General features: G+C 35.3%; 2 protein-coding genes across 7 annotated transcripts in view; both read left to right on the forward strand.

Annotated features, from left to right (window-relative positions):
- DDX4 (DEAD-box helicase 4) overlaps positions 1 to 10,759 on the forward strand; it is an 83,174-nt gene extending 72,415 nt beyond the window's left edge. For all 4 annotated transcript variants that reach the window (XM_038530607.1, XM_038530606.1, XM_038530609.1 and 1 more), the window contains 4 exons: positions 8,371 to 8,470; positions 9,222 to 9,492; positions 9,648 to 9,758; positions 10,434 to 10,759. In XM_038530607.1, coding sequence (XP_038386535.1) covers positions 8,371 to 8,470; positions 9,222 to 9,492; positions 9,648 to 9,758; positions 10,434 to 10,520 — 569 coding nt within the window. In that variant the 3' untranslated portion in view covers positions 10,521 to 10,759. The remainder of the gene's footprint in view (positions 1 to 8,370; positions 8,471 to 9,221; positions 9,493 to 9,647; positions 9,759 to 10,433) is intronic.
- Positions 10,760 to 14,473: 3,714 nt separating this feature from the next.
- Positions 14,474 to 20,013, forward strand: part of IL31RA (interleukin 31 receptor A) — an 85,168-nt gene continuing 79,628 nt past the window's right edge. For 2 of the 3 annotated variants that reach the window (XM_038530620.1, XM_038530621.1), the window contains exon 1: positions 14,475 to 14,689. The gene's annotated coding sequence lies outside the window, so the exon portion shown is untranslated. Of the gene's footprint in view, positions 14,690 to 20,013 lie in introns of all 3 variants that reach the window. The other variant, XM_038530622.1, reaches the window with a different exon arrangement.

Raw genomic sequence — 20,013 nt, forward strand, 5'->3', positions numbered from 1 at the left:
TTTTAAAGCCAAACATCTTGAGTTTGAGGAATATTACTGGTTTTCTTCATCTCATGTTTCGTAATATACCCAACAGGGCATATAAAATTAAAATGATAACTTCTATTGGCTACGTACTGTTCTGATCATTTTACATGTGCTAACTCATTTAATTCTCAAAACAGCCTTCTGAGGTAGGTTTTGTTACTACATTTTAACATTGATGACACAAATACAGAGAGGTCAAATAACTTGCCCAGTAGTAAATTGAAATTCCGTATGTGGAATGAGCAATATGTAGTTTTGCTGGAGTTAAAGCACATTTCTAATATAATAACCTTAAGATTATTTTATTTGTGAATTGTGAAATAAAGATAATTTTAAGAATAATCCCAATGATAATTTTTCAGAAGTGCAGTTTTGCCTTTGAGAAACCTTTGAGGTCATTGTATGAGCATTATCGCTATATTCTGTATTATTTAAACTGTTAAATGTTTTGTAGTTTAGAGTTCATTGTTCTTGTAGTTTATATATATATGTATATATTTAAAAATCTGCATAGAATTCAGTACATCCCCAAATTTTACATATTTTTTCTACTCTTTAAGTTAAATCTGCTAGCCAGTCCCCTGCACCTTTAAATTGTATAGGTATCATTATTTTATAATAGTATAACCAACTGCCTTTTTAATAATTTAATTTTATTTGAACATTTATCAGAGATTTAATAGAACTAGTAAGATGTTACAGCCAGTTCGAAGAATTCAGAGAACCAAGTGTATGTGGGGGCTATTAGGAAGGCTCAAATAAATTCACACTTAAATATAAAATTGATAAATATCCACAAAGCAATATTCAGCTGCTTTTGAGGGGAAAACTTTATCAGTATTTTTATTCATAAGAATCATTGGCATTGCTATCAGTTGCAATAGAGGTATAACAGAAAAAAGACAGTAAAAGATGTATAACCATGAAACGTGCTAGAGAGTAATCTTTTTTGCTTGTTTCAAAGTTTTTTACAGTTTTTCCTGATGACATATATCCTCTCATGATCACAACAATCTTAGAGATTATTCTTGATCACAAGAAAGATTGTTTCATTATGTTGGGCTTATTTGCATGGATGCAGCAAGACTGTTAATTAACAATATAGGCCTCTTTGAGTTTGTCTTGCAAATCTAGAGCCACACACTATTGCATAATTATTAAGATTACACACTTCTTTTTGGAAGTTTGCTTAAGAAATCTGACATTGACCTTTTAAAAGCCTCTATTATTTGCTTAGATAGGAAAGTGAGTCTGGGAAACTCAGTCAAATTATATCTGTAGTACATAGAAATTTGAATGAACTCCTGTTTTCTAAAGGTCCCCCTGTGATATTTCATGTAATTCTTGTTCCATTGCACCTGTTAGCAATATGCCTTCATGATTCTGTCTGCTTCTGAACTAGTCTAGAAATTCTGCTTGTCCAGTGATAGGATCTGAAAGTTATTAAAGTCATGTCAACATAGAACCTTCTATCCAAGACTATTCTTTTGAAATATAGGTAGTTTGAAGTGCCTGATACAGTTTTTATTTTCTCCACAAGGCCTGGAGTCTATCCTTTGTGAAGATACAAACTGTGCTATCTAGTTTATAGCACAGCCTTTCGGAAAACACCAAAAGAAAACAAAAACCGTGTATAGTTGACAGACTTAGTGATCATGGTTAATTTATTACTGATAATTGTTAAACATGGAAGATTTGATGAGGGTTCATAATAAAAATAATGCTACTTATAAGGAAATGTGGTTGCTTGTCTGGCATGTAAAATAAAGGTAATACGTTATTTTGGAATATTTAGCATACCAAAGAAATTTTAGAAGAAATGTCTCTAATGATGATTAAGCTTGTTTTCAAAGAAGTATATGAATGTCATATTTGATTTATAAAAATGGGTAGGCCTGATTTTTCATACCAAAAATATCCGGTAAATATTTGACACAAAAAGTGTCAAATAGAATCTGGTTATGTGTATGTTTACAAAATGCTATGATTAAGTCTGGGATATATCCCCATTTGAGAACCACTAGCCTAGAATGTGCTAGATTCAAATGAAGAAAGAAGTATAGTCATAACCAAATATAAATGTCTTAAGTAATAAGTGAAATGATGACTAGCGACATTATGTTGTTATATTAGACACTGTACTTCTAGGCCTCTGGTGAATATAGAAAAACTTTACTTATTTTATAAGTGTTTTACTCAGTTTCTCCTGAAGGTACAAACATAATATATATATTAAGGGAATTTATACACCTCCAGGGATTTCCCATGAAGTATACATTTTGAAAGTATTACCATAAAGTATATATCTTACCTATACCTTTTAACTAAGGGAAAGCTTAGTATCTCTTTGATTTGATATCTCTTACTATGCAACTTTAAAATAGTAACGCATCAGACAAGCCTAGTTATTTTTAGCCTCTCTTTTATAAGGTGAGATAACAAAACTTTGTGCTCCTCCTGAGGTTCTCTGAGAAGTCTCAAAGGTAGTTTGGGTGTATTTCTTTTTCTGAATTTATTTATTTATTTATTAAAAAAATTTTTTTAAAAAAAATTTTTATTTATTTATGATAGTCACAGAGAGAGAGAGAGAGGCGCAGAGACCAGGCAGAGGGAGAAGCAGGCTCCATGCACCGGGAGCCCGATGTGGGATTCGATCCCGGGTCTCCAGGATCACGCACTGGGCCAAAGGCAGGCACCAAACCGCTGCGCCACCCAGGGATCCCATCTTTTTCTGAATTTATGAGTGTACTCTTAGAAAGGCAAAATTTGAGTTGTCAAAGGAGAATTAAATACTTGATTAGTGTAGGATCATTGGTGCCTGAGAAACAATACTTGGTTACCAATTTAATTGAAGTGACAATAAAATATTTAAAAGTAAATATAGGGGCAGCCCGGTGGCTCAGCGGTTTAGCGCTGCCTTCAGCCCAGGGCAGGATCCTGGAGACCTGGGATCGAGTTCCAAGTTCCGTGTCGGGCTCTCTGCATGGAGCCTGCTTCTCCCTCTGCCTGTGTCCCTGCCTCTCTGTCTCTCTCATGAATAAATAAATAAAATCTTAAAAAAAAAAAAAAAGTAAATATAGAAGGCAACATGACTGTAAAGAACTGTAGCTCTTTCATAAATATGGGACCTTTGCTCTTTTTTCCTTTAAATAATCAAAAACATAATAAAGTCAGAACAGTCTCTGCTGTATAAACTGATTAGAAGGAAAAGAAAGAATAACCTTTCATATTATAAGTATTAATCATCAATAGTAAATCAAGAAGTAGTTACTTCCCAGTTGATTGAATTTTGCTAAGTTTTTAATATACTTCATAGCTCTCTTTAAAAGACTCACATAGTATAAATCAACACAAATAAAACTCATTTTCCAGATTTTGTCCTTTACTGTGCTTTTTAAAATTTTCTGGAGTAAGCTGTCAATTCAGTTTAAGACAAAATGAGCCTTCTCCAGGGCCCCTGAGACCTTCTCATGGGGTATATGAGGTAAAATAACTTTATTATTACACTAAGAATTATTTACTTTAGCATAATACATTTAAACAAATATTTAATTTTTTTATTGGTTTTAAGTTTTAATATGGCAAATTTCAGTAGTTATAACCCACTTAATCGTAAGTCTTTGGGATTGTCAATAATTTTTTAAGAATTTAAAGGGGCCATAGACCAAAATTTTGAGAGCTACTCCTTTGAGGGAAAAACTACTCCTTTTTTTTTTCCTTGAAAAACAAAAGCACATATAGTTTTTATTTCTCTGTCAATATTACTTCTCCTGTAGGGGCACTTGGATGGCTGAGTTGGTTAAGCTTCTGCCTTTGGGTCATAATCTCAGAGTTTGGGGATTGAGCTCCATGACCCACTCCTTGTTCAGTGGGGAGTCTGTCTCTGCCTCTCCTCCTGCTCATGCTCGCTCTTTCTCTTTTTCTCTTTCAAATGAATAAATAAAAAATTTTAAAAATTATTACTTCTCTGGTAGTCTCAACTAGTCATGTTAAATATAACTTAGAATCATAGTTTTTCTTTTTCATAGAAGAAACTGGAGGCAGGACTGAACATTTGAGAGATGTTAGACACAAGCACTGTAGCTATTAGAGCTCATGAACTTTTTATACTACTTTCTATGGCACATTTTGTTAAAATATAAAAGTGTAAAGTGTTAAATTGGCAAAAATGATCATGTTCATTAACATTACTGAAAGATACTGCATATGAGAAATAGGCAAAAGAATATAAACTCAAATTTAATAATTAATGTGTGAGAACTGTGTTCATTGATAATTAATTTACTCAATATAGTCTGCTGTTTTAAGTTACCTAAAGCTAAAGACCTTGGAAATTATCTTCCAAATTATGCAAAAGGAAAATACTGTTGAATAATGAATCAGTTTATTTAAACATAGATTTACTTTTTTATACTCTTAAACATTATAGAGAATATTAGGTTATTTTAGTTGCAAACCTATATATGCTTAGAAAAACTCAAGGTGTCTGTACTAAACACTGATAAATCAGAGAAGAGATAGGGCTATCTTTTTAAACCAAAGTTATTAAATTACTCTTGAGTTTATCAAAGATTCAACTTATATGTACTTGGAATCTTAAGTGTTTCAGATTTAGTTCCTGTAGGAAGAATTTTTATCAAAACATTTAATACAGTAAAAGTTTTAGGAATTCAATTTCTTTATTTTCTGGAAATTTTAGGAATGCTTACCTCTATAAATTATTGTTATTATTATTTAACTCAACAAACCAAATTAGAATTTATTTAATAGGGATCCCTGGGTGGCGCAGCGGTTTGGCGCCTGCCTTTGGCCCAGGGCGCGATCCTGGAGACCCGGGATCGAATCCCACATCGGGCTCCCGGTACACGGAGCCTGCTTCTCCCTCTGCCTGTGTCTCTGCCTCTCTCTCTCTCTCTCTCTGTGACTATCATAAATAAAAAATAAAAAAAAAATCTACAATTTATTTAATAGAACTTTAAGAGACTTTTCTAAAGACGCTCTAAGAGACTTTAGCATTTTTTTCCTAGTTCTGCATTTCCCCTGTTCCATTATATTCTTCACATTAATTAGATAATGCTAGATCTTCTTATTCCATTATCTGTATTTATTAACCTTATTTTCATATTTTCCACTTGTTCTGTGCTGCATTCTAGATAGTCTGGGTAGTTCTTCAGATTTACCTTCACTTTTACAGAAACAGATACTTGTATAATGTGTGTATAGTTCTTTGCCATTTTGCTTCATGGTTGGTAGATTTGTGTCATTAGCACCAACATCAAGATACAGAACTACTACATCACCACACAGATACTCCTTGTGCTGTTTTTATAGTCAGACCTGCCATTCCTACCCTTACTCCCCATCTCTATCCCCTCAAAACAACTAATCTCTTTTCCATTTTTATAATATTATAATTTCAAAAATGTTATATAAATGGAGTCATACATTTGTGACCTTTGAAATAGGCTTTTCCCTTTCATTATAATGCCCTTAAGTTCATCCAGGTTTTTGTGTGTATCAAAAGTAGATTTCTTTGTATTGCTGAGAAGTATTCCATGGCATGGATGTACTTGTATTTTTTTTTTTAGCCACTCTGCCAATTTTTTGCCTTTTAATTGTTAAATTTATACCATTTACATTCAGTGCACTTATTAGAGGTTAGGACCTAACCATTTCATTTTTATTTTCTTTTTGTTCCTTCTGTTTTTCTTTTTTTCCCCCTTTTTCTGTCTTGAACATTTTTTAGAATTCAGTTTTGATTTTCCTTTTTTTTTTTTTTTTTTTTAGTTTTGGAGTATATCTTGGCATAGCTTTGTTAGTGATCATTTGAGGCATTGCATTACACATTCATAATTTATCACAGTGTGTCAGTACTGATGTCAGTATCTTACTAGTTTGAAATGTAGAAACTTTACCTCCTTTTATGGCTTTTCATCTTCTCCCATGTATTTTATTCATGGGATAAAGTGAATATTCATGATAAGTGTACCCTTTAATCCCCATTACCTGTTTAATCTGTCCTCCCACCTATCTCCCCTCTGGTAACCATCAGTTTGTTCTTTGTAGTTCAGAGTCTTTCTTGATTTGTGTCTCTCTCTTTTTCCTTTGTTTTGTTTCTTAAATTCCACATATGAGTGAGATCCCATGGTATTTATCTTTCTCTGACTGATTTTGCTTAGCTTTATAGTTACTAGCTCCATCCATGTTGTTGCAAATGGCAAGATTTCATTCTTTTTTTATAGCTAAATACTATTCCATGATGTGTGTGTGTACACACATACACACGCGCACACACACACCCCACATCATCTTTATCCATTCATCAATCGATGGACACTTGGGCTACTTCCAGAATTTGGTTATTGTAAATAATGCTTCAGTAAGCATAGGGGTGCATGTATCCTTTTCAATGACCGTTTTTGTATTTTTTGGGTGAATACTCGGTAGTGCGATTTTTGGATTGTAGGGTGGTCCTGTTAATTTTTTTGAGAAACCCTCATACTATTTTCTACAGTGGCTACACCAGTTTGCATTCCTACCAACAATGTAAGAAGGTTCCTTTTTCTCCACATCCTTGCCAAGACTTGTTGATTGTTTTATTTTAGCCATTCTGACAGGGGTGAGGCTTTTTAAAGAGGCATTAAGAGACTTTATAATTTAATTTGTTAATATTATCCATAAGGTATTAACATAATGATTACACATGATAAAAAAGCCCTTTCTAAATTACATATGCATAAAGAGCTTATAGCTTCAGTCCTACCACTTCAGCCACAGTTCAAGAATTCACACAAATACAAAAAACTACAATCTAGCAGAATTCTTTTTAGATTTTTAATTGATTTTATTTAGATCACAGTGGGCTAATAGAGACTAACAAAATGTATTCTTTATCACTTCTCACCCAACAGAATAGAGAATTAAAATTCATCAATTTATAGAGATCACTGAATGGTCTAATCATAAAGCGACATTTGCAGTTATTGCTGACACCAGTGATAGTATGGCTTATTGTCTGAACTAGAACAAATACAAAATCAATAGGAAAAATTTTAGAGCAAGAGAGACAAAGTTAAATTTTTATTGCCACTTCGGTTCATATTGAGAACCAGGAAAAGAGAACAGGGCTTAAGCTGCTCAAGAGTGTTATGTACTTTGTACTTGGCTCTTTTCTGTTTGTTTTTGTTTTCTGTTTAGCACATCAAGAACACCTGTACCTCAGAACCTTTATATTTTTCCTGCCCTATGCCTTGTAATGTGCTTCCCCAGTTATCTCAGGAGTTTGTTATTTTATTCTTATTTATACTCAGATATCATCTGATAAGGGTATATCTGAAGTAACTCTCTTGAGACTCTTTATCCTTGTGGGGTTTTTTTTTTCCTTTTTAGGACTTAATGTGTAACATTAGTTTATTATTTGCTTCTTCACAATGAGAGCCAGGGCTTTATTTTATTGCAGTATTTCCAACACCTGGAATATAGTGACTGAAATCTCTTACGCACTATATATTTGTTGAATAAATGAAGCTAACTAATAGGGAGATGGGGGAGAGGGATTATGAACAGTAATACAATCTTCTTTCCATTTCTGTAAATTATCCTCTTTCCTCTCTAACATAGGGAAATGTGTGAAATAATCTCTGTGGCCTAATAATTTTCTTAATATATGATACTTTGAATTAAGAGAGAATGTTGGAACATAGAATATTGTAGAATATGTCAACCCTAGGTTGGATGCCTTATGAATATCTAGGGCAATCAAGGCAAAATGAATGATTTGATTATCTTGGGAGTTAAGGAGCAAAGGCATTTATTGAACTAGAGAGGGAAATTAAGGTCTTGAGATGAATTTGTAACTGTTTAGAGTTGGCAGATAGATACCATTTATCTTGCCCTAAGTCTCTACCATGGTGTTGGCCTGGGAGGGCAATAGGCAAGCTAATTTTCTTTTTTGTCTCTAAAGTAGGAGAATAGTCCTTGATTCTTTAACTTTGACATTCATTCATTCAGGAAATATTTAACTTTCGGGGCACCTGGGTGGCTCAGTGGTTGAGTGTCTGCCTTTGACTCAGGTCATGATCCCAGGATCCTGGGATCAAATTTTGCATCTGGCTCCCCGCAGGGAGTTTGCTTCTGCCTTTGCTATGTCTCTGCCTCTCTCTGTGTGTCTCTCAGGAGTAAATAAATAAATAAAATCTTAAAAAAAAAAAAAAAAAGGAAATAAATCATGGTCTTGGGAATACAGTGGTGAATGAGATCATTTCCTATTAACACCTCCCTGCCGCCTTTTCTTTTCCCTAATTTTGTAGTTTGAATGTTAATCATTGTTTCATTGTTTTGTAGGTGACGAAAGAACTATGGTTTTTGTTGAGACTAAGAAAAAAGCAGATTTTATTGCTACTTTTCTTTGTCAAGAAAAAATATCAACAACAAGTATTCATGGGTGAGTAGATTAATAGGATTTCACAGTAGGGAGGACACTTGCATTTCTCATTTGTTAAGAAATACCAGTGTATATAACTAACATCACATAATCCTAGGATTAGGATTCAGAGTTCTCAAGATCTAAACTGTTATTTTTTGTTTTGAGTTTTTACAAGAGTTAGGTGTTAGGAGTAGGTGAGTTAAAGGTCTGTGTTAGACTCCTCATGAGGACTGGTAACTACTCAGAGTTCGCTTAAGGCTCTCTGATCCTTTGGTGTTAAGTTGTTGTTCTGAATCCAGTCTTTCTCTTGCTTGACAATTTTTTTTATTGAGTTGCATGAAAATGTCATATTAATACAACTTTATTGGTAGATCTAAAATATTAATCAATCTGAGATTATATGTTAAAAATTTTTGAGGAGATATTCTAATCAAATAGTTGTATATTATTTGTCAGAACGAGAAAGAGATTATTAATAGATTTGATGTTTATCATACTGAAGTCTGTGTTTTAGCTCTATGTACTACCTGTTTGTTACCTTACTTCCATATGCAAATAGGGATAACTGTTCCACCCTCCAAGTATTGTCAGAATGAAATGATGGCTTGAAAAGAATTAGTATAACTAGTATGTAAGAAGTAGATAGCAATGTTAAATGCTGTTATTTTTTACTAAACTATTAAAAATAAATATATATGTTGAACTTCAGTGGTTCACTGTAATAATTTTCTTAAGAGCTGTCCTAACACATGCTTGCTTTTATTTCTAGTGACCGAGAACAGAGAGAGAGAGAGCAAGCTCTTGGAGATTTTCGCTGTGGGAAGTGTCCAGTTCTTGTTGCTACTTCAGTAGCTGCCAGGGGGCTAGATATTGAAAATGTTCAACACGTTATCAATTTTGATCTTCCTTCTACTATTGATGAATATGTTCATCGAATTGGACGTACTGGTCGTTGTGGAAATACTGGCAGAGCTATTTCCTTTTTTGATCCTGAATCAGATAACCATTTGGCACAACCTTTAGTGAAAGTACTGTCAGATGTAAGTTTTAAACGTTTAAAACCAAATGGATAGTATTCTGACCTTATCGTTGAAAGTAGATATTAAATATATTTATGTATATTCAGGATAAGTAAACTGTTCCAATCTTTGAGACTTGCTGCATGTTGTATATGAAGTTAATTTCTTTTTTAAAGGCTCAACAGGATGTTCCTGCATGGTTGGAAGAAATTGCCTTTAGTACATATGTTCCTGGCTTCAGTGGTAGTTCAAGAGGAAATGTATTTGCATCAGTTGATACTAGAAAGGTTAGTTGAGGGGAAAAATTCCAAACTTGGCTTCCAGTTTACTCTTGGTGAATGTGAGTTACTCTTGGTTAATAATGTAAAATAACTAACATTCAATAATTATCTAAACCATTTTTTCTCATCTAGGAGATTAATATTTCTTAAAATTTTATGTATGTATATATTTTTGGTTGTAAAAGTGAGCAGTTAACAGTATTTATGCTCAAACATCCTTTCCCAAACTTGCTGGCATTTAACATTCTAATTTGGATTCTTTTAAGCCTTCTATTAAGAATTCTTTGTTTTTAGAATTCTGATGGTATTATTAAGACAAAAATACTAGAAATGAGTGTCTTTTTTGATGTGTCATTTTATAGGCAGCACCACTTTTATTCAGAAACATTGAGTGTACTAATCATTAAATATTATGCTTATTTATGAAATACAGAACTTTCAGTTCCATTTGCCAAAACTACTGGTGTAAGAAAGCTTTTTCTTGAAATATTTTGTGCAATTTAGATTTCAGGTTGATATGGGCCTTTTTTCCCCAATGGATTAAATTTAGTGAGAATCAAGTTTTTTTATTATCTATTTGGGGAAAACATGGTGGGAAGCTTGAGTCCCTTCTCTGAGTCTGGGCAATGTAACTTTAGAGATAACATAAAATTAAATGTGTCTTTCTTTTTTCTTTTTAAGAATTACCAGGGCAAGAGCACTTTGAACACAGCAGGGTTTTCTTCTTCACAAGCTCCCAATCCAGTAGACGATGAGTCATGGGATTAAAGCTAAAACATCCTTCAAGTCTGTGGTATAGTTTTGATGCAGAGAAGAAAATAGTTTTGATTTTTGAGTTTTTAACAGAAGTGTGAAACTTGACACTCTCGTATCTTCTGTTCTTCTGTTCTCCCACCCTTAAAAAAAATTCTTACTAGTTATGTGAAATGCTAAAAATTACAACATTGCAGTTACTGATACACATGGTGTTAACTGGAAAGATTAAAGCATTCTAAATGTCTTGCTTATTTCTAGTGCATTCTTCAGGGGTTTTAGACATGTTTCATGTCTAAGTGCTTAATCTTAGTGTGGTGTTTATTTGACCCTATAACAAGCAGTAAGATTTATGACAAACTTGTTTAGAAATAATTGAGTCTCATTTTTTACTTAAAAGGAGCCTTTAAAGCAATAGTATGTCACTGAAACAAGGTAACATTTTCAGGTAGCAGACGGTGAAAGACATAAGCCTCTTAAGGTGACTTTTATTTTAGATCATTAGATATATAATGCAAATGGAAATGCAATGTGAGCTCTGTACTCAACAACATAACAAATGTTTGTTTTTATTCTATATAGACTTTACTTGAAAATAAAGGATGAAACACGTTTCCCCCCCTTAGTTTTCCAACAGTACTTTTAATTTTTCTTTATTGGCATATCATAGATCTGTATTTCGAAATTTTGAGACTTGTAAAACCAATGAAATGAACAAGGTCTTACGTAAATATGTATAGTATACATTACTACACAGATGTAATGGTGAAAATCATTCTTTGAACTCAAACTATATCAACAAAATACAATGCTGTTCACTCTTGCCATAATTAATTTTCTGGTATTTTAAGATTAGTGAGGGAAAGAATCCTTTTTTCATTTACTAGTGTATATCTTACATTCTTGACATACTAAGGTTAAGTAGTTCTTAATAAATCATTAATGAACCGAGGTACGCGTGGGTGCCTCAGCAGTTGAGCATCTGCCTTTGGTTCAGGGCGTGATCCTGGAATCTTGGGATTGAGTCCCACATTGGGCTCCCTGCATGGAGCCTGCTTCTCCCTCTGCCTATGTCTCTGCCTCTCTCTCTCTCTATGTCTCTCATGAATAAATAAATAAAATCTTTAAAAAAATTAACCAAAACATTAAGACATGAAACAAGTGAGATATAAATATTAGGGAGACAAAAAATGATCAATTATCAATGTTTGTTATTGTTAATTTAAAAAAAATCCAAAACAACATGTCCCCAAAATATATCTTGTTACATGAATTTGGTTAATAAAGGAGGCATCACATATGAAAAGAGAGGGTCATTCAACAGATGTTAGGACTAATTAGATGCCTGCCCCAGCCATATTCAAAATCTGTTCCGCATGTATTATTAAACTACAAAAAACATGGCTAAATATGAAACCTTTGAATTGGGATTGAGAGTTGATTTTAATCTCAAGGGTCAGAAGTCATGAAGGAAACAACAAATTCAGGCCCAAAAAGGGAATTTATTACAAGGAAAAATATTACTGTGACTATAATGGATTATCCATGTGTAGTTTTTTATATGTGGGTATATAGGAATACCAGTAGAAGAATGCACAAAGAACAGACAACTTCAAAGGGAAGTTCAAGTAATGAAAACACGGGAAATATTTAACCTGTATTCTGTAATCTCAATTCTGGGAAAGGTTAAATGAAGAAAGCGTTTGGGTCGTTACTTGCAGGACCTGTGTGTCTTAATTTTCTCCTCCACTTTGTTTTGTTTATAAAGAATATTTACAGCCCATTTGTCTCCCTCACCTTTCCCCATTTCTTAAAGAGCTTTTTGGTCATAGCTGCCTAATTACTTTTAAAAATTTTTTGAATTTGCATGATATGTCAAATTACCATAATAGCATTACTGAATCAAATATAAAAAAGGAAAGAACATTGTACCAAATATCACTGTCATTACAAACCAACTGTAAATGTTCCTATGTTCACTTACGTTCTGCATTTCTAGGTATACATGTGAATGATTTCTTTAAAAAATATTAAAGTAACAGATATAGGTATGATTAGAAAATAAAATGCCACAGAAGAGTTTATAATAGGAAGCAGTAGTCTGTGTCTCCCTTTCCTAATTGCTCATCCACATCCCACATTCAACATCCACAACCCACTTTCACCATTTCTGGTAGTTGATATTGTATGTTTTATTTTTGTCTCACCAAATTTAGATTTCTCTCGGCTTTCTATATAATAGGTAAAGATTTAACTTATTCTCACTTCCTTGATAACTTTATTAAAGTTAGAAGTATACTTTATGAGATGATGATAAAAGCACCCTTTCTCCTCTCTTTTACGACTTTTATACTACATCATCTGTAAACTGTACATTTATATTTCCAGAGCTAAAAATGTGCATTCTATTCTATAACCATAAAGTCTCTCTTCTTTTATTTATATGTTGATTCTAAAATTGGCAATCAGTAGAAAGGGTTTACATTACATAAATATTGTTTGCTGAATGGACCAATTAACAGCCTGATTTCCTTTCTTCTACTCACTTATCCAATTTTGTGATCTGTGTTTCCAGAGAATTATACATGTCAGGGTCAAATGAAAATTGATCAAAACCATTCCACATACTATTTTGATTTAAACTTGCATCATACTCTTTTTGAGTAATTTGTTTACCCTGTAGTTTGTATATTTTTTTTTCTAGGAGAAGAAACATGCTCTTTTTACCTTATTATTACCTTTCTAGGTTCAGTGTTACTGTATTGATCCCAAAAGATCTTGATGTTTTTAAATTTTATGAGTGGACTTTTTAAGTCTGGCTAGTATTCGCTTAGGACTTTAAGAATATTTTTTTTAATGTTAAGTATTTGTTTTTCTGCTGCTTGGCTTCAGAATCAGAAGGCTTTATCAATTTATGAATTATAGGTCCCTTGAATGCTAGCCTCACTCAGATTCAGCAATCTGAATTTACATGGAAGCCCTTATCGTCTAAGTGCTCCTTTGTCTCTCTAACTCTACATCAAAGCTTTCTCTCAAGGCATAGGGTTGAGATGTGAATAATGAAGCTTAGTTTCTCTTTCCTAGAGGCTTCTGCATTTTTTAATGAGCCAAAAGCTCTGGACTAAGCCAAAGTAGGAAGCTCAAAATGTGGAATATCAAGCATCCTGGGAAGGTTTGGGAATAATGGTGATGTAATACCAAATAAAGGTGAGGAGAGGTCCTGATTCCACTTAGGGTAGATTTACCTAGGTACTCCCGTCTGTTCCTAAGTTCTGGGAGTAGAGGAGTTACGGTTTTTCAGATTTTTTTCAGCATTGATAACATTTCTATGTAGAAATGCAGCAGCACTGGTCAGAAGTTTGCCCCTCCCACCCTACCCTTGACTTTACCCAGTTTGCATTGTTATTTTATTGATCCTCTGATTTGGGAGAAGGCAGCTTTTCATTTTGTTTGGTTTGTATGCTCGTCATAGATTTATTAAATGTGTTGAAAACAGGGCACCTCTCTAGTCTTTGATTGCTGAGCCCCTTTCTCAGTCGCTTAGCAGCGTGTGGCTGCTATGTGTGTGGTTGGCCGACGCTGCTCCTGCTCACTGTCGGCTCGGTTCCTCCACCGTGCCCCACGCCGAACTGCGTGCTTAGAAAAAAAAAAAAAATTAGTAAACATGAGTTCGTGAGGAATCTCACTGTGTCCGAGGCAGCGGCAGGGAGGGCGGGCGCGCTCTCAGATCCGGCCGGGAGATAGCTGAGCCTGGGCAGTGCGGCGCGGCGGCGGCGGCGGCCGCGGGGAAGCAGATGCCGCCGGCGTCCGGCCTCCGGGGCTGCTCCCGGGCGGCCCCCACCGCGGTCCCTCCGCTGCCCCGGACCTGGCGGAGCTCACCCCGCCGCGAAGCCGGGAAGCCAGCCCACAGGCGCTGGGGCGGAGCGGGAGGTGGGCCCGGGGGACCCCGGAGTCAGCGTGCCGCACCACGGGAATGACGGAGCCCACGTGTGCCCTCGGTCCCACGGGTCTTGTCAGCCGCTCTGAAGCCCACTCGGGCCCACCGCGGGGGCTCGGAACCGCACACTGACTCCCCCCTGGGCAGAGGCGCGCGCCCCTAGCCGGGCCGGGGAGCTGGGACCCGCGGTCGTTGGCGGTCCGAGAGAGCAAACGGACGTCCTCTAGTTTGGGGACAGGTGGTTCAGGTAAATTCCTTAATCTTTTAAGTGATTCTTTAATTGTTTTGCTGTAATTTAGGGGATGATTGCGAATTGTTGCAGCAGAGTATTGGATTTGCATTTTCTGTGTGAGAATTCCTCGAAGGAATTTTTTTTTTCTTTTTTCTTTTTTTTGGTCTCCATTAGTTAGTGTTTACCGCATTTGGAGTCCAATGTATTTGTGGGATTCTTTTTCACTATTCAGGAACAAAAACCAGCTTTGCTTCTTCTGAATAGATGAACTTATTATCCCAAAGTCTTGGATATTTAAATTTGATTTTTGTCTTAGTTTTGGGAGGGGAGGTTACCATGTGGGGTATTAAGACATTCTCAACAGAAATCCAAACACTTTATTAAAAAACTTTTATGTATAGGAGGGGAAGCTCCTGTGTAACACGGTGGGCATGATGCTATATAATAAATAACTAGTTGGAGTAACCTTAACTTTGGCTTTATTGACTTGTGTGATGCCTAGGACAATCGGTGATCTGCTTTAGGCCTTGGTTGGCTTATATATAAAAAGAAGGCAGTAACTGGATTTTTCTCCCTGTTCATCTCCAGCTGATGAAGAAGTCACACAATGCATACAGTACGATATATTTTTTTTTTTAAAAAGGCAGCCTTGTTTAAGAATGCAGAGTATCATAGCTAAATATTGGTACACTTATAATGTTCTTATTCTAGTATTGCACTAGCTGCTTTATCAATGTTAAATGAGTAGTTGAGAAACTAGTCAGATCACATTTACAACTATAGTGGCTGAATCTCTTGTAAATATCACATGGGCATGAGTGATGCTTGTTAACTGACGATTTTGGCATCTTACTGTGTACCTCATCTGTTATTTTTTTCATCATTCTTAAGATGTTCCATCCCTGGAGATTTATTCATGATTGTTCACATGTGGTAATCAGTCAGTGTGTTCTTGCCAAGTAAATGCAGTGCAGGTTCTGACCGTTTCATCCTAGTATGTTTGTTCTTCTGAACTATCTTACTGTGTTGCAGTCATCTGGAATTCTAGAAGACTTAGTTCCAGTGATTTACTTCAATTTTGTAAACAGAAGTACTGTTGTACAGTGCCACAAATATGAGCATTTGAAGTAGAATGCAGTGCCAAAATAAGTATAGTTTATCGTAGTGTGGATATAGGAATAAAATAGAGTGATGCTAGTCACCTATTTAAACCAAGTGGTAACAGAGGGTTGTAGTTTTCTCCTCTGTGTATATAATATGGTAGGAAAATGAATACTACCATAATGAAAAGATTCAAGTTGACCTAAGTTGGAACCCCATCTCAACTTCTTGCTAATAGTTGTGTGCTCTGGGACGAGTTAGCTTTTTAATTTCTGTATTTGAAATAAAATTTACATATAATAAATGCATAAATCTTAAGAGCATAGCTTAAATTTTTACCTGTGTATACTTCTAACCATCACCCAAATCAAGATATGTAACACTTTTCTCACCTGCTTTCCCCCTTCCAGTCAAATCCCTGCCTAGAGATAATTACTATTCTGATTTTTATTACAATGATTAGATTTGCCTGTTTTTGAGCTTTATATAAACAATTATAGAGTATGCCATTCCTTAGTGTTTGGCTTTAGGCCAACATAAAATATGTGAAATTTATCCATGTTGTGTTTTGTGTATCAGTAGTTCATTCATTTTTTTGTTGTGTAGTATTGTGTCATGAATATATTACAAAATTGTTTTTCTGATTTCCTATTGATGGGCACTTGGGTTGTTTCTAGTTTTTTTTTATGAATAAAGCTCCTATAAATATTCTTTTACAAGTCTTTTGGTGAACATAAGCACTCAATTGTCCTAGGAGTGAAACTGCTGGGTCATAGGGTAGGTGTGTAGGTTTAACTTTGTTAGAAACAGCTAAAGAGTTTTCCATAGTGGTTGTACCATTTAACACAGCCGCCAGTGTTTTAAGAGTATTTAATTTGTTCCATATATTCACCGTTACTTCGTACTGCCAGTATTATTAATTCTAGCTATTTACTGTGGTTTTAATTTATATTTACCTGGTGATCAGTGACGTTGAGTGCCTTTTCATATGCATGCAGGGCATTTTTGTCTTTCTACATCTGTTTTTCATATTTACCTAGTCAGGTTGTGCAGACTGTACATCTTGAGTGGTAAAATTTAGTGTGAGATAGAATCAAGACATGGGGTGCTACCTTGCTGCTCAGTGGTGACACCAATAGCTGTGAGAATCTCTTCTCATATTCCACTGTTTAGAACTCAGATGAATCTAACCATAAAGGAGGCTGGAAAAAGTAGCCTTATCTGTGTGCCCAAGAAGCTTGCAATTAGCCAGCAGTTTTCCAATAGTGATAAAATGTTATGTTTTCAGGAATAGTAAATAGATTTCTGTATTAAATTGAGTCAGGAAAAGACTAACTTCTTTGTTAGCTTCAAATAGCAATGAATCTGTATAAACTGCTAAGGAAGACACCTACCATTCTCTTTGTGTGGCCTGAAAATGCTGTAGGAGTTGGAGAAGGGACTATTAGAAGTACAGATAATGATAACTTAATGAGTCCATTCTGTGATGGCTAAAATGCTTTGCTGAAAGATCTTTTCCATTATAATTTTATTTTTTAATATCTGATATATTTATAAAATAAATGTAGTTTAGAATAAGCTAATTACCTTATCTTTTATTAATATGTTAGGACATTGTGATTTTAAAACTTATTTTTTTTAATCTTAAAACTCAAAAGTGTTTAAGAGGTTTTTAGTGGCTTATTTGAAAATGACTTCTGATACTGTCCATGGGGAAATGCGAAGCTTGTTTCTTTGACACCTTTCCTGAAAGTTCCTAAGATCCTCTTAATATGTTAGAGTTGCTAAGTCATTCCACTGTTTCTCTCTCTTTTTTTATTTTTTTAAGATTTTATTTATTCATTAGAGACAGGCAGAGATATAGAGAGAAGCAGGCTCCCTGCGGAGAGCCTGATGCCCAGGACTCCGGGATCACACTCTGGGCCAAAGACGCTCAACCACTGAGCCACCCAGGTGTCACTCCATTGTTTCTTATCGTTAATAAATTTCGAATCAGGGCAGCCCTGGTGGCTCAGTGGTTTAGTGCCACTTTCAGCCAGGGGCATGATCCTGGAGACCTGGGATCGAGTCCCACATCAGGCTCCCTGCATAAAGCCTGCTTCTCCCTCTGCCTGTGTCTCTGTCTCTCTTTCCCTGTGTCTCTCATGAATAAATAAATGAAATCTTAAAAAAAAAATAAATTTTGGATCAGTAAGAGATGGATTGCCTTGAATCCTCTAAACCCTAGGTGAGCAGTCTGTAGCTCTTAAGAGTCCAGTGCATGTCACTGTTGGAGGAGGAAGAAGCAAACAAGGGGAAAAAAGAAGAAAGGGAACAGAACAAAAAGGAGCAGGAGTTGAGGTACACGTAGTAGAGCTTCCTAAATAGCCCTGTGTTTAAGATTTCTATGGGCAAAGCTTGATTTAGAGCTGTGCTGTACTTTAGTAACACAGTGTGAGTCATATATGTAAACAATGCATCCCAAATATTTCAACATGTAATCAATATAAAAATTAATGAGATATATTTTACTTTTTTTTGTACTAAGTCTTTGAAATCAACTGCACATTTTATAATTACTTCACATCTCGTTTTGTACGTGGTTTTCATTGGAAATACTTCAATAGTAGTTGAAGTAAAATATACATAATACATAGTGATTCACATATCCAGTATAGGTTCACATACTCAATTTGTGCCAAACATATTTAAAAGTTTTCCAATAACTAAAGCAAGTCTGTTTTAAAATTTAAATTTAGATTAATAAAATTAAAAATTTCTCAGTTGCACTAGCTATGTTAGGAGTGTCCTGTAGCCACATGTGGTCACTGGCTTCTGTATCAACAGTGCAGTTCTAGAATTCTAGACTGAATTTGAAATCTAGGCTCTAGGGAAAGCACAAACTTTTTTCTGGCATCAAGAAAGTACTCAAATATTTGTGGTTTGAAAATAATATCAAAACTATTTTCAATTAAGTGGAGTTGAAAGTGAGGCAAATTGAATAAGCTAATTTAATTGAACAGCTGGAGGGAAGCCAGGCTTCTTTTCCAAAACTCTGTTATTCCTAGTTAGCTTTCGAAGTGCAGCTATTTAGACCAGAGTGGCTACACCTTATTGGAGGATGCCTCTTTCCAACCCAATGGCTGGTAACTGGTCAGATTGCGTATTAAATGCCACATAATGGATTAGGTAAACAACTATGGCAAAATATTCAAGATACACTTTCTGTAATCCACTACTTTGGGTTTGGAGTATACAAATCAAAGGAAAATGTATGTAGTCAAAATAATTTTAAGACTGCAAATATGAAAAATAATCATATATCCCATTCCGTGTCCCTCTGTAGAGGAAAATACTTTGTTGTTAATTTACAAAAAGAAAAAAATCTAACCTGGAAAAATTTCCTCAATGTTAGAAAAGGACCTTTATATTCTTTGAAAATGGGAATATTAGGGATCCCTGGGTGGCGCAGCGGTTTGGCGCCTGCCTTTGGCCCAGGGCGTGATCCTGGAGACCCGGGATCGAATCCCACATCAGGCTCCCGGTGCATGGAGCCTGCTTCTCCCTCTGCCTATGTCTCTGCCTCTCTATCTCTCTCTCTCTCTGTGACTATCATAAATAAATAAAAATTAAAAAAAAAAAAAAGAAAATGGGAATATTATATTCTAATATGTATATGTTTTGTCCACTAATTACCCAAATTGTACTAGTTCAGTGCTCTACCAAAGATGCATTTCTTCCACAAAGCCTTCCTTGATTACCATAGTTGAGGTAACTTTCTTCTTCCCTTGAATTCCTTTCTCATGAGAATCAAGTAGTTTGTCATCCAAATACTGATTTACGGAGTTGTGAATTGTTTCCATTTGATTAATAAGTTTTATCATGTGTAGCAATCCAACTCAGTGTTTTAATAAGTAGCAGTTGATCAACATTAGCTTGAGTACACAGAAAATGAGAAGAATCTGGGAATTCTGGCTAATAAACTTCTTAGGAACCTCTGACTGTTGCCATGCTTTGTGTTCAAATTACTTTCCTGCATTCTACATGACTGATCCACAGAAGCTCAGCTGAGCTGCCATGTGCCAGAGTACTGGATTAAACAAGCCAAAATAAAAGTGACAGTCAAGTTTTATTGGAGTTCGATTTGCCAACATATAGTATAACACTGTAACACCCAGTGCTCATCCCATCGAGTGCCCCCCTCAGTGCCCATCACCCAGTCACCCATCCGCCTGCCCACCTCCCCTTCCACTACCTCT

The sequence above is a fragment of the Canis lupus genome, chromosome 2 (genome assembly GCF_011100685.1).
Source record: "Canis lupus familiaris isolate Mischka breed German Shepherd chromosome 2, alternate assembly UU_Cfam_GSD_1.0, whole genome shotgun sequence".
NCBI classification, from domain to species: Eukaryota; Metazoa; Chordata; class Mammalia; order Carnivora; family Canidae; genus Canis; species Canis lupus.